We start from the raw sequence: 21,447 nt of genomic DNA, 5'->3' as shown, positions 1-21,447 counted from the left end.
GTGTGTATTATGGTGGTGTGTATTATGATAGTGTGTATTATGGTGGTGTGTATTATGATAGTGTGTATTATGATAGTGTGTATTATTATAGTGTGTATTATTATAGTGTGTATTATGATAGTGTGTATTATAATAATGTGTATTATGATAGTGTGTATTATGATAGTGTGTATTATAATAGTGTGTATTATGATAGTGTGTATTATGATAGTGTGTATTATGATAGTGTGTATTATTATAGTGTGTATTATTATAGTGTGTATTATGATAGTGTGTATTATGATAGTGTGTATTATGGTAGTGTGTATTATTATAGTGTGTATTATGGTGGTGTGTATTATGATAGTGTGTATTATGGTGGTGTGTATTATGATAGTGTGTATTATGATAGTGTGTATTATTATAGTGTGTATTATGATAGTGTGTATTATTATAGTGTGTATTATTATAGTGGGTATTATTATAGTGGGTATTATAATATTGTGTATTATTATAGTGTGTATTATGATAGTGTGTATTATTATAGTGTGTATTATGGTGGTGTGTATTATGATAGTGTGTATTATGGTGGTGTGTATTATGATAGTGTGTATTATGGTGGTGTGTATTATGATAGTGTGTATTATATGCATAGTACATATTAATATTGATCTGCAAACACTGCATTATTGCAATAGTTAATTGACTTTGTGAAACTGTGCTGAAACCGAATAAAGATGAAATAAGGATGAAAACATGAAGTGTTATTTGGCAGGAAGTGTTCATGGACGTGATTCATGAAGCTTTTGTCATCTGCTGCAATTAATGAACAACAACGCGTCACTCAATAAAAATAAGGTGTTTGCCTCATTAAAGGAATGAAATGTACACTGCGACTGAGGGCATATTGTGTACTGTATATACTGCATGTAGTACTCCTACTGCCTACTTGATGTATTACATTTATATCAAATATATATATATATATACATGTGTGTGTGTTTTATCCTATAAACATCAGCAGCTCTTATCACTGAATGCTGTCAATAGCCACCAATAATAATAATAATAATAATAATAATAATAATAATAATAATAATAAGCCGTCCTTGCTCTTCGGAAGATCGGGAAGACCTGGGTTGGATTCTCCCTTGGGTATTTCTGTGTGGAGTTTGCATGTTCTCCCCGTGTGTGTGGGGGTTTTCTCCGGGTACTCCAGCTTCCTCCCACATTCCAAAAACATGCAGGTGAGGTTAATTGGAGACTCTAAATTGTCCATAGGTATGAATGTGATTGGTTGTCTATATGTGCCCTGCCATTGGCTGGACACCACTCCAGGGTCAGCTGGGATAGGCTCCAGCATGCCCCCGTGACCCTAATGAGGATGAAGCGGTATAGAAAATGGACGGATGGATGCTCAACAATGTTGTGTTTCACCAAGGAGGAGGAATTAGAAACATCACATGACCTGGTATGGATTTGAAAGGAAAGGTAAATAATAAAATCAATAAAAATGATTTTGGTTGTTTTTCTATTTTCCTTCTTTGTTGAAGTTTTTCCATCACTTGGGTATTTTTGCTGCCGGATGTTCCCGCTAGAACAGCAAACGTCCAAAGGCGATTGTTCCCGTGCCACACCACCAGCATGTTTGGGACGGGAGCAAAACTGGGGGTGTGGGTTGGGGGGAGGTGTCAAGGATGCAACAAAGAGCTGAAGGTTTGCGTCTGATGTGGTCTACGAGCCTGCAGTTAAAGCTGGGATGGCGGTGGCGGGGTTCCCGGATTGGACCTTGGTGTTGGGCAACTTGTGATCCTTTTTCCATTTCATTCGTCGGTTCTGGAACCAAATTTTGATCTGGTGCTCTGACAGGCAGAGCGTGTGCGCGATCTCCACCCTGCGCCTGCGCGTCAGGTACCGATTGTAGTGGAACTCCTTCTCCAGCTCCAGAACCTGCTGGCGCGTGTAAGCGGTCCGCAAGCGCTTGGGCTCGCCTCCCCCCGCGTAGTTGGAACTCACTGTCGGGGAGGGGCAAGAAACAGAACCTGTCACTAGATGTACTACTACTACTACTACTACTACAATCATCACATAACACTTAACACAATACTACAATAATAATAATATCTTTCTATTTTGCATGCATGTACTGTACATGCAGTATATGTACATGCAGTATGTGTACATGCAGTACGTGTAAGGTACATGCAGTATGTGTACATGTAGTATGTGTACATACAGTATGTGTACACACAGTACGTGTAAGGTACATGCAGTATGTGTACATGCAGTATGTGTACAGGCAGTATGTGTACAGGCAGTATGTGTACATACAGTACGTGTACATACAGTATGTGTACATACAGTATGTGTACATGCAGTACGTGTACATACAGTACGTGTACATACAGTATGTCTACATGCAGTATGTGTACATACAGTATGTGTACACACAGTATGTGTAAGGTACATGCAGTATGTGTACATGCAGTATGTGTACACGCAGTATGTTCACATACAGTACGTGTACACACAGTATGTGTACATACAGTACGTGTACACGCAGTATGTGTACATACAGTATGTGTACACGCAGTATGTGTACATACAGTACGTGTACACGCAGTATGTGTATCTGTACAGTCACGTGCTGCCTTGTGTATTCATTCCTCGCTGTCCCTACCATGTACTGTACATGTACATGTACACATACTGTACATACCATATACATGCATTACTCACAAACTGTTGATTTTAGTTCCTAATAACTAAATCTATTCATGAAATAGTACACCATATTAATAACATCTAAAAAGATATCCAGGGTGTATATAATTATTATCAATGCATTCCATTGAAAGCAGTACTTCTAGTGCAATATTCATGATGACGTCATTGTTGATGATGAATGCTGTGATTGGATAAAAGTGATGCGGCCTAAAAGGGCAACCTGCACGAGACCCCTTAAAAAGAGGGGGGGGGGTCCTTCAGAGAGGCTTGATACATTGTCTGTCCCATCCAAAGACAGAATGGTGGGGGTGGGATGGGTGTAAACATGACGCAGGTGTGAAAGTGGCTTCAGCCCCAAGATGGGGAATGTTTGCCTTTACTGCTTTACTGCCACGTCGTAAAGAGGAATATTTCACCTGCCATAAAGCTAAAAGTTTATACAAGCCCGCCACTTCAAATCCAATTAGCCGCGCATAAAAGCTAACTTATGAGTCGTCATAGAAGGTGAACCTCCAGCCCCCAGCCCCCAGCCTCCCTGTCACCGGACGTCTAAAAGGTCATAAACATTTATGGGGGGTGTAATGATGTTGGCCTTGCTCGCCTCGTAAATCTCCCGGCACACTTACCCGTGTTCACGTGCGCTTTCCTCATCCACGGGTACACCACCGGGTCCGGTGGAGTGCCGCCACGGCGGGCGGGCGGGATCGGTGTCACCGGGGAGAAGACCTCCGAGGCGGGCCGACAAAGCGCGTACAGCGGATCCGGCCGGTGGACGCTGGGGTCCGAATGTTGGCGCCTGCGGGAGCCGTAGTAGTCCGGGGAGCGTGGGGGCGGGTAATACTCCTCGCACGGCGGGAACTTTGGGTCCACATAGTTGGACTCCATCAGGTAGGAGCTCATGACCATTCACGTGCCAAACATTTCCATCGCTCCTCTTCTCTTTTACCCGCCGCTGCTTCCCTTCAACCCGCCTACTTTCCTGGCAACTCAGTTAGCACACCACGTGACCACACGCAGCCAATGGCGAGGCACCGTCCGAGGAAACAGAAGACGGCAAAATGAAGCGTGTGCATCCCGTATGATGTACACTATACCGTATACAGTATTTATATATATTCCTACTTTTCTTTATGCTGACTATACGTGCTAAAACCTCCCCATGGTAGGTTCATCATAATTGGTGATAATAATAAGAATAATTGATGAAGATGCATACATTTATTAGATGCTGATTATTATTATATACTTACACAATATCTGTTCAATGTTGATGTTAGTTTGATCTTTGTGCTTTTATCTGCTCTTTCTACAATGTTGATGTCACTTTTATTATTTATTCTTCATTCTTTTTCATGACTTTACTCGTTGGTCATCATTTATTACCACACAGTCTTTACTTGAGTCATTTACTCTTTATTATTATATTATCTTTCATGAGTGAAATAACATTTATTAAAATAACTATTATTAATTAACTAATTATTATTATATAGAATATAAACTATATTAACTTTATTATTAAACCTTTTAGCATGCCAATAATACATAAGAGTTTAATAGTTTATTATTATTATGTATTACATGAAATATTGATATTATTATTGTGTACTTTTACTCCTTTATTTTTCTTGTTTCAATTTCTTACAAACTCTATTGACTTTACTATTACACGTTTTTGTTACAACAATAACACCTGTAATAATAATACATTCTTACTTTTTAATACATGATGTATTATATATATATACCTGCAGAATATTACGTTTATTATTCAACACGTTTATGCTTTTCTTTTATATAAAATAATGACTTTGAAAGACAGGACGTGCTTCGGTGTAAAATTTACACACGTGCAAAATAAATGATCACTTTCAGTTCATATTGTTACACGCGAATCAATCCAAGCAGTTGTATGGGGGGGTGATGGGGGTCTTGTTAGGATCAATATCAAAAATTGGTGAAAGAACGCTAATAATAAGAAGAAGAAGAAGAAGAAGAAGAAGAAGAACGTACACCAACTCCCCAGATGAACGGTACATCATTTCTCATCCAGACAAATCACCAATAAGGTGAGTCAGGTTCCCCAAGGGGGCGTTTTGTCCATCGATGCCGTCGTCTATCAATCCACTATATACCCCCCCTAGAAGCGAATTTGTGATGGCTTTTAGGACTTGGACACAAATCCGGATCTACAGGGTAGATATAGAAGACACAGAAAAGTCTGTCAGATCCCCTCTCGTGCATGCGTGTGCCGCTTCTGCATGTTCTACACCTTTTACCGTAATACACTATGAAAACGAGGACAGAATGGAACGATATGAAAATATTGGAGACCTAGCGAGGTTTGTCCAAGTGTGTAGTGGGCACTCTGCCTGGCATGATGATCAATACATCAGTCAATCACACAATAAGTGGATCATCAATATGTTGCCATGTGCCTGCGTGACATCTGGCAGGAAGAAGCTTCACTCTGTGCATCGCTTGGCACGTTTGTTCCACAGAACAACGGCATGAACGGAGTGAGCCCTTATGTCAGTCATACAGTCTTTTTGCCTCGGTGGGTGGAGGCGGGGCCGCTAGCATACACACAGACTGCAGAAGAGGGCAACGCAGTAGAAAAGAAATGAGTAGATTGCAATGTTGTATTTTGTCATTGTACTTTTCTTCAAAGTAAACTTGCAATGGTCGCGTCACCCGATGGCTGAAAAATAATCATTCTTTGCTTTGTCACTGCCCTTTTGTCATACTGACAGGGGTGGGCGTGTTCACCTTGACCCCCCCACCCTGCCCTTTTTCCAGGTATCCATCAACAAGGTGTGTCGAAGGTGAACCCCCCCCCCCCTCCCCCCCGGGTTCATGTGGAGTTTGTCATGGCATCTTTTGTTTGCTGTTGCACTGCTCAGGTTGCACTGGCAGTTCACATGCGGGTCAAAGTGTTTAACCCCCCAGTACCAGCCAGTCGTTCATGCACAGCACAGCGCCCTCATGCCAACGCGTGGGAAGGCTCAAGGCAGCAACGCCAAGTCAAACTGTGGAGGAAAATGTGGATTTAGTGCACGTGGAACGGAGGAAGCTGCTGGTCCAGAATGTCCTGATTGATCTGCTGAATGTTTCCATCTTAGTTTGCTTTGCTTTCAGTCGCTTGGCAAATGTGACAAAAACGGAAACTTTCTCCAAAATTCTCTCATTTTCCGTGCAGAGATTTATGGAAAATGTGCGGATGTTTTGGAATGTGCACGTTCACCTCCGTCGTGTCCCGAACCAGTGCGACATTTTCATGTTGGGATATTTTGGATGGGTCGTGGAAGGAGTTGAGCACTAAAAAATGTAAAATCATAAACATAACAACTGTGGTTTCAAAATAGCATGTGCTGAATCATCATAATAATAATAGTCATGACGTATGTAATATAATATATAATAATAACAATATGAACATATGTACTACTACTACTACTAATATTAATAATATTATTATTAATAATAATAATAATAATAATAATAATAATAATAATAATAATAATAATAATAATAATAGCATCATGCATGTGTTAATAATAACATAACTTCATATGAAAATATGTACTACCACTACTACTAATATTACTATTATCATAATGCATGCGTTATTTATTGTTGAGGTTAGGAAGATGTTGCCTGGAAGCCTGGAAATACATTTGTATCATCACCAGTGTGTTTTAGATGGAAATCCAGCAAAAGAGCCAAGAGAGAAGCCGCGTGGACGTGTCAGTCTTGTGAAATATGACGCAGAGGACAAAGCAAAGGAAGAGAAATGTATTTTTCCTCTTTTGTGTGCTTTGAAAAATAAAGGCCGCTTGCTTCGTTCCCTCGTCTGTTGTCATGGAGAGAAGCACCCGGGATTCACACTGCACGAGTTGTTCAACAGCCACCAAAACAAGCACGCGCTCTGCACAATGATGTGAAACACACAAAACAGCAGCATGGACGAACATAAAAAGCTGCGGAAATATCATTTGACATATTCATGATCATCTCACGTATATGTGGCATAAGAAATGAGTTACAAACATAAACATGTCATATATAGACATGTACATGCTGTATGCTCAAGATCATACAGCAGCTTATTTATTATTTCCTAACACCTTATTAGTATGATATTACTAACAAATGTTACTATTATCTTATTATTATTATTATTATTATTATATTACTAACACGTGTTAGCATTATCTTATTATTATTATGATGATATTACTAACAAATGTTACTATTATCTTATTATTATTATTATTATGATATTACTAACAAATGTTGCTATTATCTTATTATTATTATTATTATGATATTACTAACAAATGTTGCTATTATCTTATTATTATTATTATTATGATATTACTAACAAATGTTACTATTATCTTATTATAATGATGATGATATTAGTAACAAATGTTACTATTATCTTATTATTATTATTATTATGATATTACTAACACGTGTTAGCATTATTTTATTATTATGATGATGATATTACTAACAAATGTTACTATTATCTTCTTCTTCTTCTTCTTCTTCTTATTATTATTTACTAACACGTGTTACTATTATCTTATTATTATGATGATGATATTACTAACAAATATTACTATTATCTTATTATTATTATTATTATTATTATTATTTACTAACACGTGTTAGCATTATCTTATTATTATGACGATGATATTACTAACAAATGTTGCTATTATCTTCTTCTTATTATTATTATGATATTACTAACAAATGTTGCTATTGTCTTATTATGATGATGATATTACTAACAAATGTTACTATTATCTTATTATTATTATTATTATTATTATGATATTACTAACAAATGTTGCTATTATCTTATTATAATGATGATGATATTAGTAACAAATGTTACTATTATCTTATTATTATTATTATTATGATATTACTAACACGTGTTAGCATTATCTTATTATTATGATGATGATATTACTAACAAATGTTACTATCATCTTATTATTATTATATTACTAAATAATGTTGCTATTATCTTATTATTATGATGATGATATTACTAACAAATGTTACTATTATCTTATTATTATTATTATTATTATTATTATTTACTAACACGTGTTAGCATTATCTTATTATTATGATGATGATATTACTAACAAATGTTACTATCATCTTATTATTATTATTATTATTATTATTATTATTTACTAACACGTGTTAGCATTATCTTATTATTATGACGATGATATTACTAACAAATGTTGCTATTATCTTATTATGATGATGATATTACTAACAAATGTTACTATTATCTTATTATTATTATTATTATTATTATGATATTACTAACAAATGTTGCTATTATCTTATTATAATGATGATGATATTAGTAACAAATGTTACTATTATCTTATTATTATTATTATTATGATATTACTAACACGTGTTAGCATTATCTTATTATTATGATGATGATATTACTAACAAATGTTACTATCATCTTATTATTATTATATTACTAAATAATGTTGCTATTATCTTATTATTATGATGATGATATTACTAACAAATGTTACTATTATCTTATTATTATTATTATTATTATTATTATTATTTACTAACACGTGTTAGCATTATCTTATTATTATGATGATGATATTACTAACAAATGTTACTATCATCTTATTATTATTATTATTATTATTATTATTATTTACTAACACGTGTTAGCATTATCTTATTATTATGATGATGATATTACTAACAAATGTTGCTATTATCTTATTTTTATTATTATGATATCACTAACAAATGTTACTATCATCTTATTATTATTATTATTATTATTATTATTTACTAACACGTGTTAGCATTATCTTATTATAATGATGATGATATTAGTAACAAATGTTACTATTGTCTTATTATTATTATTATTATTATGATATTACTAACACGTGTTAGCATTATCTTATTATTATGATGATGATATTACTAACAAATGTTACTATTATCTTCTTCTTCTTATTATTATTATTATTATTTACTAACACGTGTTAGCATTATCTTATTATTATGATGATGATATTACTAACAAATATTACTATTATCTTATTATTATTATTATTATTATTATTTACTAACACGTGTTAGCATTATCTTATTATTATGATGATAATATTACTAACAAATGTTACTATTATCTTCTTCTTATTATTATTATTATTATTATTTACTAACACGTGTTAGCATTATCTTATTATTATGATGATGATATTACTAACAAATGTTACTATTATCTTATTATTATTATTATTATTATTATTTACTAACACGTGTTAGCATTATCTTATTATTATGATGATGATATTACTAACAAATGTTGCTATTATCTTATTATTATTATTATGATATTACTAACAAATGTTACTATTATCTTATTATAATGATGATGATATTAGTAACAAATGTTACTATTATCTTATTATTATTATTATTATGATATTACTAACACGTGTTAGCATTATCTTATTATTATGATGATGATATTACTAACAAATGTTACTATCATCTTATTATTATTATATTACTAAATAATGTTGCTATTATCTTATTATTATGATGATGATATTACTAACACGTGTTACTATTATTGTACTTTTCAAGCCAATCAGTCAATCAATCAATCAATCAGTCAATCAATCAATCAATTAATCAATCAATCAGCACGTTGATGTTATTGAGGACATGGTGGGTATTTATTGGCAAATATTCCACATTTGCCACCATTGCACATTTTGCGCAACAAAATGGACCATTTTTGTACAAGTTGCTCATTTCTCATCTGATTCAAGCATAAAAATATTCATTTCCCACATTCCAGCTTTTGCACACCCCCCCTGCATGATTATGGATATTACACAGCAGGTGGTCTCCCCATCCTTTCTTACACCACCTGCACCAAATCATGTCCACGCACGCGCCAGACACGACACGAGGGGATATCTCCTCCCACCCCACCCCATTATACAGCTTTTCTCTGCGTGTACTCACTCTTTCATTTCAGCCATTTCTTTTGCTGGTTAGATTTCCTATTCGCCCTGAACGCATCCTTGTTCGTCTTCCGGCATTCCAGGGTCTTTTAGCATCCTTCATCCTTCTTCCTTCCTCGGTTCTCCACGAGCTTCCAACCCGGCAGGAAGAAAGAAGAAGAGATGTGTCATGGCGGGAAGCAGAGACGATCATCCAGCAAGGAGCACGTGGCGTCCTTGCTAGCAAAGCACAAAGTCTGCGCCAGCGATGCTGGCAGGATGCGCGTGTGCGCGTGTGTGTGTGAGCGTGAGCGTGCGTCGACTGAAGTTTTCCAATGAATGAGTTAGTTTTGTTTATGTGGCTGATGACCCCCCCGTTCACCCCGACACCCCCCCCCCCCCCCCGCCCCACACACACGGTTTATTTCAGCTCTCTTTCTTCCCGCGTTCTGTCGTCTTCTCTGCGGCCTTCCGTCGTCCAAACAAATTGAGTTGGGATTAATTAATTAATTAATTAATTAATTCATTCATTCATTCATTGCTAGAAAAATGACCAGTGGCTCTGGAAAGGCAGGCGTGTGTGTGTGTGTGTGTGTGTGTGTGTGTGTGTTTGGGGGGGGGGGGGGGGTCGTGTCTCTGTCTCTTTATATTATTCTCTAAAAACAAGGTCATTTATCCTTTTCTTTTACCATAAATATAAATATAAATATAAATATATGTATATACAGTATGTATGCTATAGCATATACATGTACAATACATGTCCACATGTACTGTATATGCATATGTTACATGTATATGCTACATAAGTTCATATGTTTTGCCATCTAGTAATGTATAGTGTGCTTTCATTTTCTTATTTACTGTTCTATATTGTATATATATGATATACTACTAATAATAATTAAGGGATAATTGTGTTATTTTGTGTCTTATGTTTACTTTTTTGTGTACAATGTCTGTGTTTTATTCAGATTATAATGTATATGAATATAATAATTATAATGTATATACCGTATACATTTGTGGAATATGAATGGATGCCATATGATCAGATACTAAAATGATCAGTATGCACCCCCCAGGCATGACGGGGGCGTGCAGGCGCATTGTGATATCTGCTCTCGTGTGCTGCTCCAGCACGTGCACTGTACTGTACTGCACGTGTGCTGTTCTGCATAGCCAGACAATCGGCTTAGTATCAACGTTTCAACTTATTCTTTTTACTCTTTGCTGCGTTCTTGTTGAATTGTTTTTTTGGAAAGTAAAAAAGAGGTGCAAGTTGAAAACGAGGCTGCACTTGGGACACCCCCTTGCCCCTAATTGTCTTGCCATGGATTTTGTTTTCTAAATCAAAAATGGTTGCATGTTTGATCCCATCTTGTGTGCTGATGATGTATTGATCATATAGGGCAATAATCCACACAGTATATTGATTGATGGCAGCATAAAGCTAATCGATGACGAACCCAAAGCAGAGAAGCTTCTTCTTTCACGGAATGATTTGCTTCCGCTTCTGAGCAAAGAAGCCAAACAAGAATTCATGAAACAATAAAGTCTGATCATGACAATAACATATGGCAAGACACTCACGTGGACAACTTGTGGTGATGGTAATAATAATGATCATAGTAATTATAATAATCATCTCTGACATGATCACTCGCTTTGTACATAGCAGATACCATAGTGTATGATTGCTATATACAAAAGTCATATATAATACACGCACACACACAGAAGCACACAGTAATCACGGGCATATATTAAGCATAAACATCTCTTTGATCAGAAAACAAACCAGCTCATATTTGCACATGTGATCAGTGATGATCGATACTAATCCTGATTAGTGAGGAATATGAAAGTGACAAAGAAGGTTGTTGACATTGATTTGCTATCAGCTTGTCATAATCACACGAATGCTGCCATTTATGGAATACGTTATTGGTTACTTCGAACTTATTGTCTATAGTTCACACGTCACGTCATCAAATCGTCTTTCATCACACGCCCCGCCCCTTTCTGCTTTCTGCGAGGGGCGGAACTCGCGCGCCACGGTGAACTTTCGACCTTTGAACTCGTCGAACCTTCCTGCAGGCTGCAGATAGAAGACACTCATCGATCCAAATATCCATGGTATCGATACCGGGGGATAGTATCACTATCGGGTCAATACTGTAGCGTGATGAGATCGATAACTTTTTCAGCTCATTGCTTTCAAAGAGATATCATGATGGACCTGCTTCCCGTGCGTTTTTATTCGTCATTGATCCGTATCGTCTTTAGAAATAAGATGGAATCATCCAACTTCTTATCTCCTCCTGGCGTCACACGTGCACACCTCCCCTTTTGCTCTGCTAACTCATCATGCGGGAGGTGTCGGTGGGAAAGGAGCACTAAGCACGATGATGGCCATGATGCACGCGCGCACGGACCAGCTTCTGGTCTCAAGCGGTCCCTGGTGGCAGCGGGGGAGAGCTGCATTCTCTGCAAAGCAAAAGAACCCCCCAATACTTGTTAGGAATGTTACTGGCCCGATAACATAATGATGAGAAGCTGAGGTAAAATGGACCACGTGTTGCATAAGACATATTGGAGCCATTTTCCTATTTCACTTTTTCAACGTTTCATGTTATTTTCATCCCCAAACTGCCAGTCCTGGTTTTCATTTTGGCTCTTTTTTATTTTCCAACTATTTCACCTTTCTTCTTGTACGGTTTCTTCTGTGACATTGTGACTTTATTGCCATCATGCAGTAAAACCAGGGAGGTTTTTCTCCTAATACGTCCACTGGATTCTGCTGCTTTTTCATTTCTGCTGCTTTTTCCAACTATTTCAACTTCCTTCTTCTACGTGTTCTTCTTGTAAGATTATGACTTTATCCCCATAATATTAAAAGTATCATATTAATCATATTAATAACTATTTCCCAACATAATTTTTCAAAATAAACGTCTTTTTCTTTAGTATTTCAAATCTAGGCGGGGTACACCCTGGACTGGTCGCCAGCCAATCACAGGCCACATATAGAAAAAAAAGGTTTCTTTAATATTTCAACTCTACGCTGCTAAAATGAGACCATTTTTTCTTAATATTACAAGTTTATTATCGTAAATCTTTTTCTCTTCATATTTTATATTTGTAAAATGACAGCTATGTTTTTCATTCTGTTGTGTTTTTTGTATTTCAACTTTCTTCTTGTAATATTTTGACTTTATTGTTCATAATAATTCGAACATTCCCCAACCTAAACTTCCCCCAAATTGCAAGGTGGGTTGTTTGCTTCGTTTGTTTGATAATATTCAGCTGTAAAAAAGAAGCTCTATTTCTTGAATAGTCCACTTTATGCGAGTCAGATGGTGTTATTATTACTGCAATGCTCCTCTCCTAACTTCCTCTCTTGAAATTACCACTTTTTTCTTCTAATATTTTGATTTTATTCTTGTAAACAGTGCTGGTTTTTCCAGGTTACAACCCCCCCCCAGAATAAATGTCCCCCTTACCGCACCTTGAACACCCTGCAGTAAGGGGGGGGGGGGGGGGGGGGGGGGTGTTTGTGTGAAGTAAACTTCCTTCTTTGTGAGCAACATCGATGCACAAATAAGAAGCGCACGCACGTGATGCTAATTGACTTCCTCACAAACAAACAAACACACGCGCCGCGCAGGATGGGGGGGGGGGGATGAAGAGTTTGTCGTCCCCGGCCCAGCACATGCGCAGTGAGGGTCTGCTGACCTCGCCGTGACCCCTGCTCCTCTTCCAGTACTCATTCCCACGCAAAGAATCCTTTCATAATAAAGTAGCATATGACAGCAGACAGTAGCTCAGCTTTTTACTCCACTTGTTCCCAATGCACTGCTATTTAGGACTATATCTATACACTATATATCTATGCGGGACGTATGTTATTATGTGAAAGATGAGAGAAAGGCACAATGGGGATTTATTCAACCAAATGAAAGTAAAATTATCCTGCAAATCGATCTGAAACCAAAGACGGGATCAGCCTTGGTATCGATATGTTGAGGATCTGGAGTCATGCATGAAATATCATTTTGTAATCATTCCCACATATTCATTTAAAATTGAAGATGAAGTTCGTGACCCCCCCCCCCCCCCATGGCCACCGTCATTCATCTGCGTGCAAACACGACTAAACACTCCCTGAACGCCACAAAAGCCTCCAACTCCCAGGCAAACACACACCTTGTCACGTGTCTTACTCACACACTCATCAGCGGCAACACGCACACACGTACACACACGCACACGTACACGGTCTTGCCTGTGACCTGTGACCGTGTGGATGGGTTCAAAGGGCATGTCCATAGTGCATAGAATGCGTACAATAGATATCACGTAGCATACAATGCATAGAATTCTGGACAAGCAGCTCTGCAGGGAGGGGCTGCCTGTGTACATACATGGGAAACACACGCACGCGCGCACACACACAGCAGAAACAAAGCAGCATAGAAGAGGAGAGGTGCTGCTGCGCCCTCGCATGTCAGTTATCCTGACAAAAACACACCACAGGCCTCCTCTTCACGACGTGTGTGTGTGTGTGTGGGGGGGGGGGGGGGGGGGTGTCATCATTAACAGGAGGAAGTTGGCAAAAAACGAAATGGGGACTTTTTGCCTTCCTGTTTACTGAAACAAGATTTCCTGACAGAAACACGTCACACCATTCCTGACGCACGCACACACGCACACACGCACACACGCACACATTTGTACTTTTATGGCTGATCACTTTTTTCACTTTTGCACTTGCTCCCTTTTTCACTTTTCTACTTTTGCACCTTTACTTTTCACTTTTGCACTTCTATGTTGCGTATGACTTAGGGAATGTGCTGTTGCACGACGTGTGAAGGGGACGTGCATGTTTTAAAAAACATATTTGGCTATTTTTAATTCAATGTGTTCGTCTGAATGCATTTGTATTTTCTGAAATGTTTGAAGTCATTTCATGATAAATGTTTTTAAAGAATGTCTGATTTCTTTTGTGTGAAAGCCTTCTTCATGAAATGATTGTTTTGAAATATCATATGCGTCCAATCAAAAACAAGCTGCGGGCCACAAATGGCCCTCAGGCTGCACTTTGGACAACCCTGCTTAAACGTCTGATGATGAGTTGTGCTATTATTGTAATGTTACGGCGTCCCAAGTGAAGACGTGTATGTCTGTATGAATATGATGTTCATACTGTAGCAGGTATCCATATTGCTCTAAAGCAAGTGCGGTAAGAAGGATACAGTATGTGGAGCTGAGACAGCAGGATGATATTTGTACTCGCTGAAAGAATTCATCAACCACAAACATTAAGAGCAAATCCATTTTGAAAGCATCTTTATCTTCCTGTTCCTGCTCGTTCACTACAAAGTGTCATATTTGAGAAGATGTGATTTGTTTCTACAAGAAATGAAATGATTGTCCTGACAATCAATACCGTATCTGCTGACATGTACAAAATACTGAACTATACATCGGAGTTGATCACTTCATATGAATATATATATTTGATTCAATAGAGACCGTTTTAAAAAGCAAAAAAAAAAAACAAATGGTGTCCAAAGTGTGGGCCGAGGGGTTGTTGGCCCTTGGCTTGTTGTAAATAATCAATCATAATACACAAATAATAAATACATATCAAATCATATGAAGTAAAAGAAAGTCAATGATTCGATGTGTAGTTATCTATATATATATATTTAGGTTATCCACACATGTATATATTTGTGACTGAGATGAAGTTATCCATACATGTATTATCTGAAGTATCTCTTACACATAGAAGGGTGAGGGCCGTGCAGCCTGCAGCACGTGCCATAAAGACGTATTGCAGACATACAGTAAAGGCCTGGAGGTCAACTATTTGAGTCTGCAATGAAACAAAAAAGCCTCTCCTTTTGTTAAATAAAGTTCGATTCGACGGCGTCCGTCACGCACGTGCACGTACACGCCACACGACGCCAATACGTGTCACAGCCGATGCACGTTGACACGCAGTCGCATCTATGAAGGCATGAATATGACTTACTTTGCGCCCTGACTCCTCGATCCCTCCCTCCTTGCGCGGCCACAGCACCCTATACCACCGCCGAACCGGACCGAGAGCGGAGCCTCCCGCACGGCCGGAGCTCTCCGTCCACAGTCCCTCCCTCCCTCCGCTTCACTGGCCCCTCTTGGATCCGCCGCCAAGCCGTTAAAGCCTCACTTGCTTTCTCGCAACGTGAAATATTTCGGAACGCGTCCACTCCCCCAAAACCATAAAAGTCACTTTATGGACCTCACGTGACCCGCCGAGAGCCAGTGAGTGAACTTTACAGCAACTCTCATCTTTCGTTTTGAAGTCCGTGGAAAACACCTCAGCTTGCATGCAGGGGGTCGTACGGACGAGCTCCGAAACACAACCCGGCTTTTCTTCACTGGCAGCCACAAACTAGAGAAACACTTATCCTGCCACATCATTTTCGAAGTGTGGGTTTCATTCAGCTTGTGTGTGACGTACGGGCTTTGGGGCTCAATATACTTGTATTTGTATTGATTAAAATACAAGTTGTACATATGTCTTTATGCTAATAAAGAAATATGAAATAGTGAAACACAAACATTTCGAAGTCATTCATTCATTTCAGTATATTTTTATTGATGAAATACAAGTTGTACATATTTATTTATTAGCATAAAGAAATATGAAATAGTGAAACACAAACAGGCCGCACGGTGGTCTAGTGGTTAGCGTGTTGGCCACACAGTCAGGAGATGGGAAGACCTGGGTTCCATTCTAGATTCTCCCTTGGGCATTTCTGTGTGGAGTTTGCATGTTCTCCCCGTGTGTGTGTGGGGGTTTTCTGGGTACTCCGGCTTCCTCCCACATTCCAAAAACATGCATGTTAGCTTCATTGGAGACTCTAAATTGTCCATAGGTATGAATGTGAGTGTGAATGCTTGTTTGTCTATATGTGCCCTGCCATTGGCTGGCCACCAGTCCAGGGTGTACCCCGCCTGTTGCCCGAAGTCAGCTGGGATAGGCTCTAGCATGCCCCCGCCACCGTAATGAGGAGAAGCGGTATAGAAAATGGACGGATGGATGGAAACACAAACATGTTGATGTCATTCATTCATTTCAGTATATTATATCTTCAGTATCTATAGTGTTATGTATGTACTGTATATCCTATATTTTTATTGATGCATATTTTAAAATACATGATTTCATTGGAATAATTAAAAGAAATATTTTTTAATAATGTGTTCACCATGAATGAAATGAAAGTTATTTGCTATAAAGTATATGATATGTATTTGTACTTTATTAATCCCACAGCAGGGAAATTGACTTGCAGCAGCAAGCAAGACACGCAAGTAAAGAATACATAGTGACTACAACATGGTTCAGGTGGTGCAGGTGTTGTTATGACCACGTGCACAATTTCATGAGCTCAACATATAAGAAGCATATTGGTGCTCTGAAGTTGGCTTTTTATTGTTTATGGTTGGGGGTGTGGCTTACAGTACCCCACCCATCACATCCAATGGCTCATGTTGGTAACCAATAAATGATGATATCATCTTAGCATGATCATCATCTTAAACACCCAAGAACGATGCATACAGTAAATACTGAATACACTTCTCATCATGCTAATATTAGCAGATGCTGACAGCAGCCGTCCCACGGTCACATGACAACAATACAAAACTTGACATATTCATGGAAGGTTGTTTATAGAGATGCATGATTTCTTCTTTCTCAGAGTGATACCGATAACTTTCTGCTTGTCAAAACCGATATGGTACCCGTAACTGATAACTTTTTGGTATTTAGTGGAAGTGTGGTTTGTGTGCATGTGGAGGTAAGAAGGACTGGAACAAATTAGGATTTAATTGTTTGTCCTAATGAAATATGATGACATCACTACTACCAGGAGAACCAGAGTATAGAGGGGGAGGAGCCACCTGCTGTGGCCCAGCAAGCTGCGCTGTATTCGGGCACACGCTCCGAGCAGCTGGTGTGACGGCACGGAGGTCTCTGGCAAACCTTTTGCACTTTTGAAATGTTTCAGGTGGCTGATAAGGTTTTTTGTGTGCTTGTTGTTTTTTTTTACCCTCATCATGGAGCATTTGACGCGCAAAATGTCTTCCTCAGAAAGTGAGTATTTGTTTACAAGTGAGCTCAGGGGAAGTTGTGACAGGCTGCTGACATCACAGGCAGGAGAAAAAGAGAGCGCTTGATTTGCTCGATGTGCTCACCTGCACGGGTAATCAGCGTTTCTTTTAAATGCTGGCTATTTCTCATCATAATGATATCACGATTCCCTCATATGATTATACGATCGCTAATGGATGAGTAAAGTACCCCAGGTGGAGATGTAGCAGGTAGGGTGGTGAAACAGAAGAAGCGTGGTGTTGCCCCACCTACTGTAGGTAAGTAGGGTTTAGACATGACCCAGTGGTGCCCCCTCCTTATTTATTTCTAGGATGTATTGATTTGAAGAAAGAGTAAAGAATAGCCAGAAAGACTGGTCCTGATAGATTTGCATGTGGCGTATTTAGGGGAAATGGGACAGTACGGGCATGTAGCATGTTTGTGTGATTTCTAAGTGTATGCTATGTTTAGACAAGGACGACATAGAGAAGAAGAGTTTGTGGGGGTCCCACATGAACGTCTGGGCGTCCAGCTTGCAGAAGAAATGAAAAGTGCTGCGTTGCTCATCAAGTCTTTGGGGTTTCATGCCTCTGGTCTTTTCTCGTCTCCAGTGTTTCTTTGGTTGTGTTAAGGTTGGCTTCTCAGCTTGTTGTCCTTCTTCCATTTCATCCTGCGGTTCTGGAACCAGATCTTAATCTGCCGCTCGGTGAGGCAAAGTGTGCAGGCGATCTCCATCCTGCGCCTGCGCGTCAGGTAGCGGTTGAAGTGGAACTCCTTCTCCAGCTCCAGGGTCTGGTGGCGCGTGTACGCCGTACGTGCACGTTTGCCGTCGGGGGCCGTCATATCTGGGGAGTGTGGAGCGCACAAACAGTTGGGGTGGGGGTGGGGCTGTTAGGGCATTGTAGTGACAATGCACAATCTATAGCTGCATGTACTATACGTACCATATGTACTATATGTACTATACGTACCATATGTACTATATGTACTATACGTACCATATGTACTATATGTACTATACGTACCATATGGACTATATGTACTATACGTACCATATGTACTATATGTACTATACGTACCATATGTACTATATGTACTATACGTACCATATGAAATATATGTACTATACGTACCATATGAACTATATGTACTATATGTACTATACATACTATATGTACTATATGTACTATATGTACTATACATACCATATGAACCATATATACTATACGTACCGTATGTACTATATGTACTATATGTACCACACGTACTATACATAACATACTGTACGTACTATACATACTACATGTCCCATACATATTATACGTGCAATATGTACCATGCATACTATAGGTACTGTATGTACTCTACATACAATATGTAGTATAGGTGTGGTATGTAGTATGTGTACTATACGTATTATATGTAAATGTACTAGATTACATTTGTTTTTCTCACTGTCCTTGAACACACCGCAGTTATTTCTCATCTTTGTTGTGATGCTGTGTGTAAAATCAATAATGAATATTAATGAAGAAGAAGAATAGTAATTATAAGCCCCCCCCCCCATCCCTCCTTCAACACCACTTCCATGGAGACGTCTTCCCTCTTCGGAGCTTTTCTGTTTTATTCCTCTTTTAAATTCTCCATCAACCCCTCTCCCTTCTCCTGCGTCCCTTTGGGGGTTTTTATGGACCCCCATCTTTGCCTCACCTCCATGATGGAGCAACAGCCCCCACCTCGTTTTTTTAAAAAAACAGCTTCTTCCTAAAATCCTCCAGTTGGACTTTTTGTCCTTGCTTGAGCTTTTCTTGCTGGATGTGCATGATGTTGGTCAGACTACGGTGGGAGCAGGGGGGTCCCTACAGGGTTGATTTTGGTTTACTAAATAAAATAGCATTTCTTCACGTGCCTTTTTGCTTTTGTGTCCACACCTTAGCACATCCTGTAGGTGGGGTGGGGGTTGGGGAGCAATACTGTTTGTAGGCGAATGAGACTCAACAACAACAATTCCAATCATTTCACTGCCTTCTTTACCACCGCACCTTCCTTCTGGAAATGCATCAAATCATCGTGGATAAAAGCTGCCTTTTATTAGTCATGATTTATAATATTAGTATGACATAATAAGTAGCCTGTACCGTGGCCGCTGTGCAGCTTTCTCATCCAGGGGAAGATCTGTGGAGCGTCGCTGCACGGGTTCGAGATGCCCACCGGACCCTCTCGCTTCTGGGCCGGCTGTGTGAGCTCCATCCTCTCCCGGGTGTCCAGCAGCATTTCGTCCGCTTCCGGCGCGTCGTCGTTCGGCTCCGCTAACCGCTCCGTCCCGGAGGCCGGCGAGGAGGGCAGGCTGAGGGCGTTAAGAAGCCCGCTTCCTGGTTGCTCGCAGCGGGGAGAGGAGCTGCGATTGCCCGGCAGGATGGATTCTGTCACGGCGGCGAGGGAGCAGCTCGTCCTACTTCCATTCAACCCACGAGAGTCGAAGTGTCCTTCGGTGTTTGAGGTGCCAGCGTCCCCCCCTTCCCGGTTGGTTAGGGTCAGGTCCATCCCGGTGCACCCGTAGCCGTAAGGGGCATGGAGCATGGCGGAAGAATCCCGGTGTGCCCCGCCGGGTCCATAAGTTAAGAGTTGATAGTCGGGGGGGGCATTTGGGAAGCGGCCTGAGAAGGAGTTGACGAAGTAGGAACTCATTTGGTTTTGCTTCCAAAGTAGAATATTGGAAGATCTCGTTGGACTCCTTGGAACACCGCGCGTACGTTCATGGATTTATGATGGATTCATCAATCATCTGCTTGCTTTTTAGCTATGGAACGTGGGGGTGGGGTGCTCAATGCGTGTGTGTGTTTGCGAGAGGAGGGGTGTGCGTGTGCGTGTGTGTGTGAGAGAAAGAAAGAGATGGGAGAAGTCACGTGGTTTTGTTGACCAGTCGTAAATTCTCGCCGGTGACTTTGCAGGTAATTCATGCTCTGGGCTTTCTAATGATGGCGGGGGGGGGGAGAGTTCTATAGCTGCTGAGCTCAGAGCGCCACCTACTGACACTATGATTTATTGCAGCGAGTAAAATGAAAAGAAAAGCAAGAAACTCCTCACATTGCTTACATTGTGCCTTTGAAGCACAAACCAAACCAAAGCCTTCATTTTCCTTCTGCCTTCATACTGAAAGACGGCAATTGATTCATGACACAAGATACAGCCCCCACTGATATCAGTCATGCCCAAGGATACGACTTCCATTCAAAACCAAATCACGCATTATTTCACAAAATAATACAGACACAGTATTTTACACTTTAACACCATCAATGAAAAACATGAATAGAAATATAGAAATATAAAGGAATAGATTACATTCAAAGCGACAAATATGGCTGACATTCAAATACATGTTCATTTTAACTTTATCATTCAGTACTTCTATGGATCATTTTTGAAGTACAATGCTTGTTAATATGTACTTGTATGATATGTACTTGTATGATATCTACTTGTACAATATGTACTTGTATTATATGTACTTATATGATATGTACTTGTATGATATATGAT

General features: G+C 39.1%; 3 protein-coding genes across 9 annotated transcripts in view; all 3 read right to left on the bottom strand.

Moving 5' to 3' along the window:
* hoxb3a (homeobox B3a) overlaps positions 1–21,447 on the bottom strand; it is a 75,898-nt gene that overhangs the window by 39,040 nt on the left and 15,411 nt on the right. For 5 of the 7 annotated variants that reach the window (XM_054758844.1, XM_054758834.1, XM_054758831.1 and 2 more), the window contains exons 1-2: positions 15,793–15,838; positions 9,772–9,901 (exon numbers count right to left, since the gene is read on the bottom strand). The gene's annotated coding sequence lies outside the window, so the exon portion shown is untranslated. Of the gene's footprint in view, positions 1–3,332; positions 3,375–9,771; positions 9,902–15,792; positions 15,839–21,447 lie in introns of those variants that run through there. The other 2 variants (XM_054758832.1, XM_054758835.1) reach the window with 2 other exon arrangements.
* LOC129171400 (homeobox protein Hox-B4a-like) lies at positions 1,714–3,612 on the bottom strand. The gene is made up of 2 exons (XM_054760016.1): positions 3,333–3,612; positions 1,714–1,994 (listed from the first exon to the last, which is right to left on the bottom strand). Exons 1-2 carry the CDS (start codon positions 3,610–3,612, stop codon positions 1,714–1,716), a joined length of 561 nt encoding a protein of 186 aa, XP_054615991.1.
* hoxb5a (homeobox B5a) lies at positions 17,943–20,640 on the bottom strand. The gene is made up of 2 exons (XM_054758845.1): positions 20,043–20,640; positions 17,943–18,749 (listed from the first exon to the last, which is right to left on the bottom strand). Exons 1-2 carry the CDS (start codon positions 20,590–20,592, stop codon positions 18,532–18,534), a joined length of 768 nt encoding a protein of 255 aa, XP_054614820.1. The 5' UTR covers positions 20,593–20,640; the 3' UTR covers positions 17,943–18,531.

Source organism: Dunckerocampus dactyliophorus, chromosome 18 (assembly GCF_027744805.1).
Source record: "Dunckerocampus dactyliophorus isolate RoL2022-P2 chromosome 18, RoL_Ddac_1.1, whole genome shotgun sequence".
Classification (NCBI taxonomy): domain Eukaryota; kingdom Metazoa; phylum Chordata; class Actinopteri; order Syngnathiformes; family Syngnathidae; genus Dunckerocampus; species Dunckerocampus dactyliophorus.
This window is presented reverse-complemented; position numbering and strand designations above follow the sequence as displayed.

Bases quoted from the DNA above. Each gene is read 5' to 3' on its own strand.
- hoxb5a (XM_054758845.1), bottom strand. From the start codon at position 20,592: ATGAGTTCCTACTTCGTCAACTCCTTCTCAGGCCGCTTCCCAAATGCC. The intron at 18,750-20,042 runs GTACAGGCTACT...CACACTCCCCAG, and splicing joins AAAGCTGCACAGCGGCCACG to ATATGACGGCCCCCGACGGC.
- LOC129171400 (XM_054760016.1), bottom strand. From the start codon at position 3,612: ATGGTCATGAGCTCCTACCTGATGGAGTCCAACTATGTGGACCCAAAG. The intron at 1,995-3,332 runs GTAAGTGTGCCG...CCTCCCCGACAG, and splicing joins GAAAGCGCACGTGAACACGG to TGAGTTCCAACTACGCGGGG.